At 37.9% G+C, this 17,659-nt stretch overlaps 2 protein-coding genes across 6 annotated transcripts in view; one reads left to right on the top strand and one right to left on the bottom strand.

Moving 5' to 3' along the window:
- Positions 1-1,859, top strand: part of tmtops2b (teleost multiple tissue opsin 2b) — a 32,095-nt gene extending 30,236 nt beyond the window's left edge. Inside the window, exon 4 of the mRNA XM_044017291.1 lies at positions 1,033-1,859. Within this exon, the coding sequence (XP_043873226.1) occupies positions 1,033-1,245 (213 nt within the window). The 3' untranslated portion in view covers positions 1,246-1,859. The remainder of the gene's footprint in view (positions 1-1,032) is intronic.
- The window catches only part of st6gal2a (ST6 beta-galactosamide alpha-2,6-sialyltranferase 2a), a 59,630-nt gene that overhangs the window by 5,809 nt on the left and 36,162 nt on the right, over positions 1-17,659 (bottom strand). For all 5 annotated transcript variants that reach the window (XM_044017251.1, XM_044017279.1, XM_044017266.1 and 2 more), the window contains exons 4-6: positions 10,973-11,070; positions 10,184-10,285; positions 4,999-5,173 (exon numbers count right to left, since the gene is read on the bottom strand). In XM_044017251.1, the coding sequence (XP_043873186.1) occupies positions 4,999-5,173; positions 10,184-10,285; positions 10,973-11,070 (375 nt within the window). The remainder of the gene's footprint in view (positions 1-4,998; positions 5,174-10,183; positions 10,286-10,972; positions 11,071-17,659) is intronic.

Genomic DNA, 17,659 nt, shown 5'->3' with positions numbered 1-17,659 from the left:
TGCCTCCAGTCTCTCTCTCCCTCCCTCCCTCCCTCCCTGCAAGGCCAGTCGACATAATGGGAGGTTTTTCATGCACAGTTAACTACGCGGTGTAATTAAGACTTCTGTTCTTGTCTCGGTCGAATTCGATTACCCGAACTATGCTATGTGGTCTCAGGTCTGTTACATCCCAGACCACAACAACTGTAGCCCGTCTGTCTCCATTCTGTGTCTCTCTGCGCTCCATGAAGTGTGCAATTATTTCCATTTAGCACAAATCCAATGTAGCATTGTTTCTGTGCTAACGCAAGTCGAGCATGAGCTGCGTTCTGTTCTGTTCCAGTACGGTACGGTTTGCGTTTCCACTGACAACAGAACCTTTAGAACCTCAGCGTTGTTGTACTACTTTGTTATTTGCAGTTTTAGCAACTCTTACTTTTACCCCACTACATTTTCCTCTAACTGCCTTTGTTACTTGTTACCACCAAATAAAATCAAAAGAAGAAGAAGAAGACTTGGGATTATGGTCTGTATTTATATAGACGTGGGGTTGTGTCTTGCTCAAGGACACTTGGGTACAAAATTCACTTATCTGTACTTTACTTTGTTATTTGTAGTTTTTAGCAACTCTTACTTTTACTCCACTACATTTTTCTCGACCTGTTTTTGTTACTCGCTACCACCAAATAAAATCGGAAGAAGAAGAAGAGTTGTTATTATGGTCTGTATTTATACAGATGTGGGGTTAAGTGTCTTGCTCAAGGCAGAGCCAGGAATTGAACCCACAACAATCCAGTTAAAATCCTAGCGCCTCACTTTTATTATCAGAAAATGACTTTCGATATTTAAGTTCAGTAAATGTCGTATACTTTAAGACTTTTTTACTTATAAAAAAGTGAGTTCAGCTTCTGCCAAAGTCATTTAGATCCTGTAAGATACTTGTACTTTTACTCAAGTATCCCTTTAAGGTACTTTCCTCTATTCTAGGTGTTAATCCAACCTTGAAGAATCCAGTTTCAGTCAGACTAAAATGATAATTATTCTCCATCCCAGTTCTACAAATGTTTCCTGACCCTGTTCCGCTGCCCCCACTGGTCGTCGGACTACGGCAACACCTCCCTCGCTTCCAAGACGACGGTGATCCAGCTGCACCGCCGCGTCTGCAGCAACACGGTGGCGTGCACCGCCCAGATCTCCACCACCCTCAACCCGTGCAGCAGCACGCCGGGCACCAAGAGGACCACGCCCCCGGTGGCCAAAACCTGAGGCGCGCGGGGGAACCCTCGGAGCGAACGAATAAACCCCATAACAATGTGAACTACAGTGAAATGTGGACTCCAAACCCCTGATGCATTTTAAACAGTAAATTATTGAGTGTGCGCTTGTGTTGTGTTGTACAGACTCTGCACATGATGTCTTTTGATCAGTGGAGCACCCTCTGTTATTATTATTATCATTAATAATTATTGTTATTATTATTATTATTATTTCTAACCTGTTTTTACTCTGCAAAGCAAAAACCTTTTCCGTCAATTCTGCGTCTCCGTCATTGTGTTGCTGTAAACGCGGTCAGTGGTAGATTAGCGCTGCAAGACGGTGTTTAAGTGGATCGATGTTCATGTCGTTTGACTTTTGTCTCTTCTTCCTCTTTCCTCCACTGTTCTGCTCTCACTGTAAATATCCCAGTGCATATTATGGTCTGCATGTGACCTTCAATTTCGGTTCCTTTGTTTGTGTGGCTCCGTTTTCTGTCGCATGTTTGTTTCTTTTGTGTTTGGCGCCTGATGTTTTCAGATGTTTCCTGATTACCCACAGTCCACCTGTCGTCGTCCCCCCTCCCCTCCCAATCATGCAAAGGTCCTTGAAAATAAATAACAACCAAAAACATGGGTCCGCTGTGTATGTGTGTGTGTGTTCTTGTATGTGTATCTTTGTGAGGACCAAACAAAACTTACAAACCACACAGAGTGAGGATATTTTGTTCCGTTAGCCCTTAAATTGGCTTTTTCAGGACTTAAGGTTGCGGTAAGGGTTTAGGGAAAGCAGCAGAATCGACAGACATTGACTGTCCTCTTACTCGACCACTGACCTTTTGATTCATTGATTACTAGTTTCCCAAAACCTCAAAGTGATGATGTTCTCAGATGAAATGATTGCTTTGTCACATGGAGCAAAGAAACCAGAAAATATTCAAATTTAAGAAACTGAAAAATCTGAAAACTTACTCAAACCGAGTAACTGATTATCAAAGTTGACTATTTATTTCGTTTGAGTAAATCAAGTAATGGTTGATGACCCCCCCGGGCTGACCAGACTAGATGCTCATTGGCCACCAACACCATTTGAGTTTGACTCCCTCGACATAAATGCCCAATTTAAAGAGAAATAGTAACAGAAATAGAAAGAAAATAGTAATAATAGAAGCAATAAGAGCTATAGAGTAGGGCTGAACGATTCTGAATTAAATATCCAATTGGGTTTGTGATATGATTCGTGATTATTAGAGGGAATGGTCAACATTATTTTTATTTTCATTAAAAAAAGAAAACCCTCCCACACATTTCAAATGATTTACGGTGTGATCTGTGTTTCTCACAGATGTTCTCTTCAGTCTGTAGAATACGACGTGGATTGATCAAGACAGTAATTCATCTAAAATGATATTTTTTTCGACATCGTATTGCGATAATTGTTTTCTTCCTGCTATTCAGTTTTCATAAGCACAGAAAATGAAGTAGCCCGTGACACCAATTTGAAAGTGAGACTGATTTGGATTCTGTGGAGAGAGAGAAAAACTGGCGTCAGTTTCCTGCGCTCTGTCACTGTCGCTGTAATGACTGCATTTCATCAGAGAGAGGGACGGACGGTTACAGCAGCCGCCATTTAACATGTCGACGCGTCAGAGATACTGATACTCGCTGCTGCCTCTTCATTTCCTGCTGAATATAAAGCACGGTGAATACACTCGCTCTAAACCCGTCGTCATTTTTAGGAATTATATCCAAATGACAGTGTAAAGAAACTAAAACAAAAGGTTTTTGACATTAAAGAGGGAGGGGGGTGTGAACCTGACATACAGCGGGGTCAAAATTAATTTATACGTATTACACATTGTGTAATGAGAATGAATCGACAGCACTTGAAGCGGAACATAACGAGATTACACGAGGAAAGGCTCCTGCAGAGAACACGGTGACATTTGAATTTAATCAATAACGACACGGGCAATATGACGTCTTAGCGTTTTTGTTTTAATTTGAGGCTTTTAACGTTCGTTTTCAAGAAAACGTGCGTTAATCTCCAACATTTAGCAAAGGAAATGTCTAAAATCTCGACATTTAACAGAGGAGTCTGGCGTATTTAGCGACAGCACTGTTGAAAGCCGGCGGTCGTGAGCCGAATCACGACCCTTGCCGCTATTTGTGTCACAGCAGTTTCATGCAGCCGTGCTGTGATGACTCCGCCCACATTAAGGAGGTACTATAGTAACGCGTCGAGACGAGCTGGGCCCGGGACCATGTGGTGGAAAAGCGCCATACGGCTATTATGGGCTGAGACAGCAGTGGCGACACCTGCAGGTGACGGAGGGCACAGTCATATTTTTTACATTACATTACATTACATGTCATTTAGCAGACGCTTTTATCCAAAGCGACTTACAAAAGTGCATTTAAACATTTGGGTACAAATAAGAGCTAGAAGTAAGTAAGAGCTTCAAGTAGAACAAACTATGAAGTGCTAGTCATAAGTGCAATATAAGTTTATTTATTTATTTATTTATTTAATTATTATTATTTATTTTTTTATTTAAAATTTTTTATATATTTTTTTATTATTAATAATAAAATTAATAATTATTATTAATATTATTATTTTTATATATTATAAATAAAATTTTATTTATTTATTTATATTTTATAAAAAAATATATTTTTTTATATTTTTTTATATTATAAATATTTATCTATTTTTAGAGATAATTACTCAATTAATCGTCAATTATTTAGAAAGATTTCTTACAATCAGAACAGATTGCTTTCACACAAGCACAGATCGACATTTTTTTAAACATTTTCTGACACTTTATGGACCAGAGAAAATAATTGACAGATGAATCCATTATGAAAACAATTCTTAGTTGCAGCTCTGTCTATTTTACTGACATTTTATTGTTTCCAGAAAGACATTATTGAGTAAATGCGAGGAGAGAATGTCCATTGTCTTACTGCTGCTATTTTTAAAAAATAAGCAGAGCAGAAACTGGCACTTTCATGATCTGTAAGTTACGAGATTTATGAAATGTGCCGTCGTCACATGAATAAGATTAAGCCCAGGCTTGTTTAGCTGCGAGGTTAGAGTGCTTGTAACGTGAGAGGGACACATACTTCAGTGTTTGTCCAAGTAAAATCATTCACTTGGATATTGATCAGCGTTACTGCACGGAGCGGATATTACACCATCTCCTCCGAGACATCAGAGGACATCGGTCACATAAATCAAACATCGTCTACGACAACAAAAATCTATGAATTGACACACACGTCTCACGAAAAGACCTGGAAAAGCAAATGTACTACTACATCCTTCAGACCATTCCGCGAAGGGAGACAAAGAAAGAAAGACAGCATTTATTTTTAACGTGGAGAGCAGAAAGAGTCTCGATAAGGAGCGGAAACATCATGATATGAGGCCGTTACAGCAGCTGTCCACCTCTTAAGACGGCACGCTCGCCATAATTGGATGTTCTGTGTTACGTGGCTGCGGCGTGAGGGTGGACAGGAAGCTGAAATGTCTTCACATCAAAGTCGCTATTGACACAACGGCGTCCCATTTCTGCCCCCGCCCCACCCCCACCACCACCACCTCTGTCGGAATGTGCTGCTTTAAAAGCACTTTGAAGCAAAAAACCCTCCTGTATGGTGATAATGTCACCGTGTATACTGAAGATAAACATTTCATCACATCTTCACGGCGTGTGTGTGTGTGTGTGTGTGTGTGTGTGTGTGTGTGTGTACTGACCTATGAAGCCAGATGAGGGCGGATTGGGCTGGATGTTCTCCTGAGTGTTGCCCTGAATCACATCCCAGAGTTGCCACACGTAGCCGGGGTGAAGGATGTAGAACGGCTGGTCGGGGTGGAGCTTGCGGTGCTCCACATACGGACCAAACAGGTTGTAGTCGGGACTGGCGTACCACTGTGGAGCAAGAGACGAGAAGAGGACGAATGAGAACAACGGAGACGTCCAACATTTCATTCACTTGACGTGAAAGTTTGACCTTCGCGGTGCAGAACGATGGATGGAATTTTTTATTTATTCATCACGCGAGAGCAACTATTGAGATGATATAAAAAATAAAAAAGGGGGACGTGGTATTTGTTCCTGCAGAGACATGGTCTCAACGTCCACGGTGCGGGGACGACCTTCAAAGACGACCGTGAGCAAATACCTGCAATAACTGTAAAAGTACAATGTGATTTATAAAATATATTCCACACATATTACATAACATATCGTAGTACTGTCCACATTCTATGACATGCAGTATGAATGTAAATTATATGTGTATAATATGTATAAATGTATAAATGTTGCATTTGTACTAGAGGTCGAATAGAGGTGGATCTTTAAATGTCAATAGAAAGTTTGTCCTCGATAAGTGAAAATATGTCACTAAAAATCACAATATTCTAGAGCTGAAACAATGTATCGATTATTAATCGATTATTAAATGAATCGACAACTATTTGACGATTGTTGAAGCTTCTTAAATGTGAGTGTTTTCTTTATTTCTTTGCTCTGGATAACAAAGCAATCATTTCTGTTTGTGGACAAAACAAGACGTTTGACGAACACCGATCAACATCTTTAAAGGTTTTGTGATAGTTTATGGATTAAACGATGAATCGAGAAAATAACTGACCGATTAATCGATCATAAAAATAATCGTTAGTCGCAGCTCTACAATATTCCAAGAAAAGTTGCAGCAACAACATGCGATAATTATGTAAAACTGAGACACTATAATGCTGTTATTATTTACAAAATGAAAATGGTCTGAGGACTCTATCATAAGAAAAGGCTCCACTGTCGTGTACGTTTCTGCAACGCTGTCAATCTAAAACTGGCTCCGCCCCTTTTAGACAGTTCCTCCAATTGTCACAGACACCCAGCATACGCCCCCCCCCGCCCACTGCTCCACTAAATCCCAGAGAAGGCGAGCTCACACGGAAGCGACGAAACCGCGCATTTGTCTGTGCGTGGTTTTAATGCGGAGGCCGCTACAGGAATACGAAAATCACGTAAGACACTATAGTGACACGTTCTAGCGCACGTTTATTAGTGAGTGGCGCCAGTGGAAACGCATACAGGCACGTTTGACACAAGCATAATAAAGTTGATCCTGATCTGTTACCACGTCGCTGAGAAAATGCAGAGTGACTCGTCAAGAACTGCAGAGAAAGGAAAAAATAGCGCCTTCACTTCAAAAATGATTTACAACGTCAATAAACATTTTACAGACGAGTTATGGTCTCGAGCGCCGTTCCTGAACAGCACATGATGGAAACTATGTAAACGATGTTTGCCACTTAAGAGGGAAAATAGACGCGTCCTTCAATAAAGGTCCCGGCTGCAGCCGCAGGACTATGTTCCTTTTTAAATCCACTGTATTGTGAACATCAGCGACACATGACTGCTCTTTAAGAAACAACAACTCAGAACTGGACGTCGACTCAGTCTTTACATTCACAGACATAATTAATGTATGACAGAGGAGCAGAGAACATCATACACCACAAATAACACATGAAGTCATTGTTTGCATATCCAGGGAGGGGAGGGAGGGGAGGGAGGGGCTCGAGCTGCTGACAGACATCAATAAACAGTTCACACAGGCGTGTGTGTGTGTTACTTGCGTTTAGTTAGCCCTTAAAATGACTTTCTGAGGGTTAAGGTTTGGTTTAATAGTTAAGGCTTCTGACTTTAATCTCAAAATTCATGCTATTTTATTTATTTCTTATATGTATGTATATATATATATATATATATACATGCTCTAATACTGTTCCATGTGTTTGAGTGTTCTCCCTCAGTTAAAGAAAGACACAGCCACCTCAGTAGATGACTTCTCCACACTTAACAATCATATCTGTGTTGGTCCGATCAATAAAATCAGGGTTTATTTTCATTTTCTCAATTATTCGAGTAGTTTTACTGTTGAAAAATGTCCATAAAACCTGGAAAATGGGGATTTCTCGAATGTCTTGTTTTGTCCAAAAAAACTAAACATTAGTCTTTGTTATTTATTATTTGGAGCAAAGGAACCAGAAAATATTCACATTTCAGTGATTTCTTTGTTATTTGGAGCAAAGAAAACAAGAGAATATTCACATTTTAATGATTTCTTTGTTATTTGGAGCAAAGAAAACAAGAGAATATTCACATTTTAATGATTTCTTTGTCATTTGGAGCAAAGAAAACAAGAAAATATTCACATTGTTATTTTTTTTTAATGATTTCTTTGTTATTTGGAGCAAAGAAAACAAGAAAATATTCACATTTTATTGATTTCTTTGTTATTTGGAGTAAAGAAAACAAGAAAATATTCACATTTTAATGATTTCTTTGTTATTTGGAGCAAAGAAAACAAGAAAATATTCACATTTTAATGATTTCTTTGTCATTTGGAGCAAAGAAAACAAAAAAATATTCACATTTTATTGTTTCTTTGTCATTTTGGAGCAAAACAAGAAAAATATTCACATTTTAATGATTTCTTTGTTATTTGAACAATGAAAACAAGAAAATATTCACATTTTAATGATTTCTTTGTTATTTGGAGCCAAGAAAACAAGAAAATATTCACATTTTAATGATTTCTTTGTTATTTGGAGCAAAAAAGAAAATATTCACATTTCAATGATTTCTTTGTTATTTGGAGCAAAGAAACAAGAAAATATTGACATTTCAATGATTTCTTTGTTATTTGGAGCAAAGAAAACAAGAAAATATTCACATTTCAATGATTTCTTTGTTATTTGGAACAAAGAAAACAAGAAAATATTCACATTTTAGGAGCTAAAAATTCAGAGAAACTTGTTTTAATTATTGAGAGAAACGCTCAAACTGATCCATCATGTATCCGCTCCACACGCCACACACTGCAAACACAAGTTTAGGTGGACGAGTTCCAAATCACACAGCGGAACTGAACTGTGCCGTGCTGTTCTTAAGCAGCGCGGCTTTTCCTCGGCTCTCCGTCGCTCTGTATTAACGACCTCCTCTGGTGGGACACCACGTTTTAATTGGTCCCATCACGGTTTCACAATGAACCCAAAATGTTTTTACTCACATCATCATACGCTCACTAATCACCCTCTTTTCTCTCTCTCTCTCTCTCGCTCTCGCTCTTAAAAGCTCTGCGTTGATTGGCCGCTTCAGTCGAGCGGCTCACGAGGGCTTTTCACCTCGGAGAGAATGTGTGATACTCGAGAAAAAAAAAAAGAAAAAAAAAACGTGCAAATGAGGTGATAAGCCTGCGGCGCGATGGTCTCGGCTCCTCGGCGCCACTAAAGGTTGCAGCGCCGCTCATCTGGAAGCAACAATTTGTTTTCATATTCCAACAAATTAGCCGGATCATTTGAATCCTGGAGAGGGCGTGGGCTACGTGTCCGCGGCCTTAGAAATAAATAAATTAACCTGATCGCTGAAAAATCACTCCCTGAATAACGATTCTCAGAGGACAGGAGGGAGAAGAACGGGAGGTTAGAGGAGGCGTTTTCAAGGGCAAGTGGAGGTCAGATGGTGGGGACAAGACGTAGATTACAGAAGACAGTGGACACAACAGAGGCGGGAGGGAGGGAGGGAGGTGGGTGGGTGAGATTATTATAGTGCTTCCCGTGGGGAGGGAGGGGGGGAACTCTTTTCACTCTTCTTTCTATGGGCCAAAACATCCACCACTCCATCCATTATCTACAGCAATTATCCTCAGGGGGAGTCGGAGGCGATCCCAGCTGACACCGGGCGAGAGGAAGTGCAGAGCACGGACAGACAGACAGACAGACAGTCTCTCACAGAGACAACAGGGAATTCAATGGCGATGCTTGATACCAAACGTCTGACCTTGAATTCCACAGGCCGGGGCCCAACTGTTCTGAATCAATGTCTAATTTTGATTATTTCTGACTGAATGACTCGTGATTAGCATTATTCTCATTATTCTCATTGGGAAAGACCTCATTTAAAATGACTGTGTTTTTATTATTTGTGCACAAACTGAGATTCAGTCTGTAAAACTGGTCCACCCAGCATCAGTATCTGGACCCCAGGCAAATGATTTGCTTATTATCTTCACACAGTTTTAATGCTGAAAAAAAATACGAACTTATTCAAATAGATTGAAAAAAAATCAATATACAAACAATTTAAGACGACGTCCACGTTATTGTTTGTTTAAGGCAGCAAACGTGGGTTACGCTTTGTGACTGAAGATGTTTTCAGACCATATACATATATAAGAAGTGTTATTTAGTCTTCCATTTCTCCTCAAGACACTAATGTGGAAGGAAAAATATACTCACGAGTCACCAGGGGGCGACTCCTGCGCCGTGTTCACGCGGGACGCAGCGCGAATACGTCGCTCGGCTCGGGTTCACGTAAAAAGTCAACGCACAGACGTTGAAATCATGAAACTAATTATATTTTTCTTTCTACGTTTCTTTGCTCCAAAACAACAAAGAAATCATTAAAAACTATTGAGATTCTCTGGATGATGTCACGTACTTGCCAGCGGCCAGATTTCTGCTCATAACGGAGGAGAAACTTATCATTTTTGCCGGTGGGCACACATCTCTTGTGGAACATGTAAATTATTAACAACCTGAACAATTCTGTTGTCGTGACAAGGAAGGAGACTGGAGACAAGCGGGATTCGACCCTCGAAACCTTCACCGAGTGTCAAACGGAGTGTGATTTTCTTTTGAAAAGTTGTCACTTGATAAAACTGAAACAAAAACATCCGATTTTATTAAAACAGCCTCATTTATAAAGCACAGCTGACAAATAAAAACGTAAAAAAAAAACAAACCAATAAAAGACAGTTTTAAGAGAGGACTTGAAAGCAGCAGCGACTGAAGCAGGAGGGACAGACACCGCGGGGGCGGGGCCATGGGGACGTTTAAAAACAAACAAAAAGAGCACACACACCTTGTGTAAGTCGACGGTGTACGGCGCAGGGTCCCAGGCCACCAGAGTCACGTTCTTGTAGATGGAGCTCGTGTTGAAGCGATGCTTAGGATTGGCCAAGATCTGCACGACAGAGACGCGCGGATGTGTCAATGTCATGTGATCGCCCCCTGGTGTCTGACTGCAGTATGGTTTATACCCCCCCACCACCACCACCACCTCCTCCATGTTAGCAGCATAGACTATAACACGTCCAATTACACATGAGATTAAACCGTTTGAGTTCATTTCATCCAACTAACGTTTCATTTTGAGTAATTATTTTATTTGATCCAAATGGTCCACATGTCCACCTTTATCTTTTCTGTCTTTCTTTTTTACTACAATACAGGAATAATGAGGACGAGAATGTATATTGACCTTCACGTACAGACGTTATACAATAGAACATTATTATTTATATCTGAAATAATGCAATTTGCACATTCTTTGTTCAGTTCTATGGAAATGAAAAAGTATAAATATACATAAATGGTGGAAATAATCATTTTAAAATGTGTTTTACAGTTAAATATTAACCTGTGGCTGGAAAATTAGACAGCAAATCGCACCGCAATTGTGACATCAGTCAGAGAATTGCATATTTTCCGACAGAAAAATGCTCATAAATCACTCCCATTGTCATTATTTGCCACTTCACATCTCATTCAAATCCAGCCCAAGTGTTGCAGCGAGTAACGCCGCACATCTGATCTGTATTAATGACTCATTACTATGCATCACACCACGCGGGGTCAGACGCTCGCTCACCTGCGAATTGATAATGCGAATGGTGGTTTTGTTCCCCACGTCGCGCTCGTACCCCTCGGTAGGCGCCGCGTTGAAGCGCAGGACTGCGTCGTGAGTGTCTGGAAGGACGAAAGAAAACAAATCATGTGATTAGAGCTGCTTTAATATATGGATGTATGGTGTTTTTCCTGCAAATGATGCACTGTCTTTGGGCAGCTAAAAAAGTAGAGAGGTTCAAAAACAACAACAAAATCAAGGATATTTATGTTAGAATGTGTAATAATGTCAGTGTGAAAGGATAAAAATCATGAAAACTTAACGTAACATGAATAAAACATGTATAAAACACATGAAATGATAAAGAAATCACAGTGCAAGGACACAGAGAGGGAAACACTTTGTGTTTACAATTAGGTTAAAGGGACAGTGACACTAAAAGATCCTGTCTGCTGGATCAAACTTTGTCTTCAGTCTTTAATGATATACTGTACATACAACCGTTGGTGACGCATGGCGATCTTACGGTTTCCGTGGCAACCGCTAATACACGAGAGGACACTGCACATATGCACATTTCTCCGTATTTCAGCATGGTAACCCTGAGACCCCTGACCTTACGCTGCTTTATTCCATTACTACTTTTAAACGTATGTACAGAGGCTACGAGAATGTGTCTTATATCTTATTTTTCAGCACAACCTATAGGAAATGATATACCATAACTATATAAACAGAACTGAGCTTTTTTTTTTTTCTTTTGTTCTAAATCAGTTTTTGTTGCTATTCTCACCGTGTATAGAGATTAAAACTGTCCTTGGAGCCCAGGTCGGGATCCATGGCTCTAAATTGACCGTGAGGGTGTGAGTGGATGGTTGTTTGTCTCTATGTGTGTCCCTGTGATGGACTGCCGATCTGTCCTTTCGCTCCCCCGACCCTCACATGGAGGATAAAGCGGTAGAAAATGGACGGATAATAACCGCGCATGGCGTCCTTTGCCGTGGAGTTGGTCATCTTGACGCATGGCCGCGGTCATGATCACAAACACGTGACTCGCGTCGCCATCGACTCGCTTCCCTCATGATTCAATAACAATACCGAGAACACACCTGGTCCTGGTTTAATGGATTGTGGATCGTTCTGCTGGAGTAAAAAAAAAAACTCACATTATCAAACGTTTCAGAGTGGCGACTGAGGATTATTCTCGTAATCCGTGTCGATTATTATCATTATAAACAAACCTTGAAATGATGACGTTGGTCGAACGTCTCTGTCCACAAAACAAAATGATTGAGTTTTAAACCCGTGAACAGCGAGCGTATCTTTGCGTTTCACTCGCGCTGTGGCAGGAAGCCGGAGAACCAGTGTCTTTGTCGCCAGAGAGGAGAGCGTTTCCCATTTTTGACTTGTTTTTGGACATTGAGACAAAAACTCAACCAAATGTTACTTTAAATATGTTTTATACTGTTCATGTTTCAAATTGAACACACAATATCTGGTGTTTGGGTACAACTACAGTGTCTTTTCTATCTATCTATCTATAGCTATATAGCGTCCAGCTAGCTAACTACAAGCTAGCTATTTTGCTCAATTTCTAGCAGACAGACAGATAGATAGATAGACAGATAGACAGATAGATAGACAGATAGATAGACAGACAGATAGACAGATAGATAGACAGACAGATAGACAGAGAGATAGATAGATAGACAGACAGACAGACCGATAGATAGATCAAAAAGTGAGCCGCTTGACTGCAAAGATATCAAAAAGTTTCCTCTCAAAATGAAACACTTGACCTTCAAGAGTAATTAAATGTGAATAACATCGATTTCTTCTTCTTCTTCAGCTCTCTCTCTAAGGAGACCTCGGGGTTGAAAGTGCTTCAGAAACAAGAAAGAAATATCTAAAAAGAAAGAGTGGAATGCAGGAAACAGGAAAAGGTGGTTAATTAATGGAAACATTGTGAAGATAAAAGCGCAATGTATTCATTTTTTCCATATTTCAACTGTCAGAATGTGAAAGTTTTGCAACATAAACAATTTTAGTTTAAAAGTGATTTTATGCTTTTGTTTTCTTCCATTTAAAGGAAATAACTAAAACTTTAACACAATGAATGTCATTTCTGCTGCTAAAAAATACTCAAACCTGTTGATTTGATTATTGAAATCAACAGTGATTCATATATTAACGGTTGAATATTTCGTTATCTTCAGATACCGCGATGTACTCACAGAATCGTCGTATCGTGATATTATTGGTATGCTGCCGTACTCTTTACTGTTTCTTTTCTTTGCTGCGCTGATGTCTGCAGGATGATCGGCTTCTCCACGCGCTCGTGCTCCTGCTCGTTATTAGTCAGCGACTGTTTCACATGTTTAACGCCTTCGACGGCGCGTTAAACACCGAAACAATGTCGTAAAACACCGTCAAACTGTGTCAGAACACTCACCTACATCCTGCTGATTATAGCTTTTTTATTCCTGAATGTGCCAGTGGAACACGGTGAAACACAGCTGAGCAACGATAATAATAATCCTAATCCTGTGTGCATTATGTATAGTTTTAAATAATAATATTATTTCAATAATTCCTCCTATATTTGTCTTATTTTGTACCTTTTATTCCTATTCTGTGCCTTTGACTTTGTTGGTGTAAAAAGTGATTTTCCACACTGTGGATCAATAAAGTCTAATCTAATCTAATCTAATCTGGTCCTGTGGATGTACGACTGAGTCAATGTGTTGCTTTATCAGTGTTAAAACATCCCGACGATTCTTTGATTTACAGGTTTATCTTTCCTGATCATCTTTTATCATTATTATGACAGAATACTTTGTGTCTAATTATAATCTTTGACGGCAGCGAATAAATAATCTCCACTGCGGTCCAGAGTCTGTGAGAGGTAAGCGACGGGAAATTTAAAGTCTTCCTCTGAGAATGAAACACTTCACTCGCGTGACCTTCATGTTCTGCTGGTGAGTAATTTAACGTGAAGAAAATCTCTCTCTCTCTCTCTCATCAGATTTCACCTATTTTACATCAAAATAAAAGAACAATTTTACTTCAAAAAGTGATTTTACGCTTAAGTTTCCTTTAGTTTCCTTCCATTTAAAACTGAACACACTGACTGGTAAACAGGTAGGTTCATCTCTCAGGTGTATTTAGCGACAGCATCACAAACCCTGCCGCTGTATTTCAGTCCAGTCAATGCATTTTTTCCAAGATCCTTCAAAATAAAGGCACTTTAGTTTTCTGGTATCAATCATCAGGGTCCACGTGTCACAAGCTTCATGATATTTATAATTAAATCACATATTCAAACGATGTGCGAGGATATTAAATGGCTTTGTATCACCAACACATTAACTCATCATGTGTCTGAATACATCAGCAGATTAGACCTATTATGACGATAAAGTCTTATTCTTACGAGAATAAATAAAGTCGTAATCTCATGAGAATAAAGTCGTAATCTTACGAGAATAAAGTCAGAATTTTATGAGAAGAAAAGCGTAATTTTATGAGAATAAAGTTGTAATATTATGAGAATAAATATGTAATCTCATAAGAATAAAGTCGTAATATTATGAGAATAGTCGTAATCTCATGAGAATAAAATCGTAATCTCATGAGAATAAAGTCTTAATATTATGAGAATAAAGTCGTAATCTCATGAGAATTAAGTCGTAATCTCATGAGAATAAAGTCGTAATATTATGAGAATAAAGTAGTAATCTCATGAGAATAACGTCGTAATATTATGAGAATATGTAATCTCATGAGAATAAAGTCGTAATATTATGAGAATAGTCGTAATCTCATGAGAATAAAATCGTAATCTCATGAGAATAAACGTTAACGTCCAGCGCTCTGTTCCTGATGTAAAAACAACTTAATTCTTCTTATTATTATTATTATTATTATTATTATTATTATTATTATTACGCCTGATAGAAGATAAAACACTGTCCTGCTGAGAGTGAATTTTGACAGTTGATCAATTATTCATGTCTTTATTTTTCACACTTAATTCGTCTGTTTGGCTTTAAAGATGCGTTTAAAGTCCAGGAGAGAAAAATGTTCCCCGAGCTGATTAAAAACTGCACTGAGTAAAATAGTTTTTGTTATTAATATTAGATTAGATTAGATTAGAATAGAACAGACAACCCATGTCATTGTACACAACAATTAAATTAGTGTTTTCTTCTGATGTAATGCAAGAAAATGCACACAATAAATAAATAAATAAAAGACAAAGTATAGTTAAACTATAACGGAATAATATTATTTCATCTAGTTACATGTTCTGGAAAGACAAGAGATGAACTCTTGAATAATGATTGCACGCTTTTAATTGTTCTGACAGCATTTTCGTGCATATTTTCTTGATAAAATAGTAATTATGTCTTATAAATCATGTGTCTATGTATTTTATTCTTATGGTCTAACAAATACATTTTAAATCTGATTCATGCTGGATAAACATGACCATTTATGAAAATTGGTGTTGGTATAAAATAACTTGATATTATTTGCACTGTGGCTTTACCTCCACTGGAGGGCGCCACAGCTCACCAACAACTGAAGGCAGTGAAGTCAGACAAAACAAATGTTTTTATTTATTTTTTTACTTCTGGGAGAAAACACAGAGATTGAGTCAACAATACTGGAAAATATGATATTAATAAACATGATAGAAGATATTTGTGATTATCACTGAGACGTTGCACAGATCCTTATCTTCCCAATATGAAAACACAGTTCATGGCTTTTATTGAATAAACCATGTTTCGGTATAAGTTCTATGGTTTGTGTAAAAGAATAAATAATAGATTACACACGCACACGCACACACACACACACACACACACACACACACACACACACACACACACACACAGAAGGCTGTAACTATTATTGAGGTTATTTTAAATAATTAAAACAAGATCTCTGGTTTTTCAGCTTCTCAAATATGAATAATTTCTGGTTTCTTTGAGATTTCTCTGAGATTTCACTTGAATAATAATTAATTAGACTTTATTCTCATAATATTAAGACTTTATTCTCATGAGATTACGACTTTATTCTCAAAAGATTCCGACTTTATTCTCGAAAGATCACAACTTTATTCTCGAAAGTTTTAGACTTAATTCTCGAAAGATTACGACTTTATTCTCAAAAGATTACAACTTTATTCTCAAAAGATTACGACTTTATTTACAACTTTATTCTTCTACTTTATTCTCGAAAGATTACGACTTTATTCTCGAAAGATCACAACTTTATTCTCGAAAGATTACGACTTTATTGTCGAAAGATAATGACTTCATTCTTATAACAAAATAAAATCATTAAAACTGAATCATTGTGGTTAGTGTACAAAAGATAACATAATTTATGTAAGAAAGTATGATGTTACATCCCATAAGATAATGTCAAATATTGATATTCTGTAAAATTAGGGGTGAGTTATTGTTTAAGGGTTTTTCTAAATCACACTGAGTCATTAAAGTGCATCGATATCAATCATAAAATGTTAAATTTGTTTGCGTATTAGAGCCAAAAGCGACACTAAACCACAGAGCTGTTTGGAAGCCAAAAAGCACTCGAGTCTCTTTTTCTGCCAAGTAAAACTGAGCCAAACAACGTGTCTCACGTATGAAAGTATGAAATCACCGACATTAATCTTCAAACCTCAGAGTCGAGTCCAAAACCACGACACAGTTCCATAAATATAAGAAGAGAAAAAGAATCCTGAAGCTCCTGAATTTTACAAGAATAAGGTTTCTTTTTGCTCATTATCTAATGTATCATTATCATTATTATTATTATTGTTGTTGTTATTTATAATAAATATCAACAGAACGCAGATGCGATATCCTCCTGCACAAAAGAGGTCTGTGTCTGTGATTCTTTCTTCTAAACAGACTCAGTTTCTTTCACAGTCTTTTCAAAGTCCTGATGCTGAAGATAATGTTGGTGCTGATGTGACAACAATATGACGTAGTTCTTTATTTGTGAAGAATAACTTCACAAAATGCTCCACGTTTCTCATCTTTACGCAGCCGATCTGAGATTTAGCTTGAAATATAACTCCGACTTTATTCTCATGATATCACAACTTTATTCTTGAAAGATTACAACTTTATTCTGGGAAAGATTACCACTTTATTCTCGAAAGATTACAACTTTATTCTGAGAAAGATTACGAGTTTATTCTGGGAAAGATTACGACTTATTCTCATAATAGTATGACTTTATTCTCATAATAATACGACTTTATTCTCGAGAGATTACGACTTCATTCTCATAATATTACAACTTTATTCTCGAAAGATTACAACTTTATTCTGGGAAAGATTACAACTTTATTCTCATAATAGTATGACTTTATTGTTGAAAGATTACGACTTATTCTCATAATAGTATGACTTTATTCTCATAATATTACAACTTTATTCTCGAAAGATTACAACTTCATTCTGGGAAAGATTACAACTTTGTTCTCATAATATTACTACTTTATTCTGTTTATAAATATTAAAGAAATAATTCTTAAATGTGGCCTTAATTCTCTGTCGTAAAAAAGTAATATAAACTTGGCAGAGACAGTTTATTTTAATTCTCTGTGCTCCACTGAGGATGCTGTTCCTGGTCTTCGCCACATGAGGGCAGCGACGCGCCGTCACACAGCCAGAGACCTGCACA

Source organism: Solea senegalensis, linkage group LG2 (genome assembly GCF_019176455.1).
Source record: "Solea senegalensis isolate Sse05_10M linkage group LG2, IFAPA_SoseM_1, whole genome shotgun sequence".
Lineage (NCBI taxonomy): Eukaryota > Metazoa > Chordata > Actinopteri > Pleuronectiformes > Soleidae > Solea > Solea senegalensis.
This window is presented reverse-complemented; position numbering and strand designations above follow the sequence as displayed.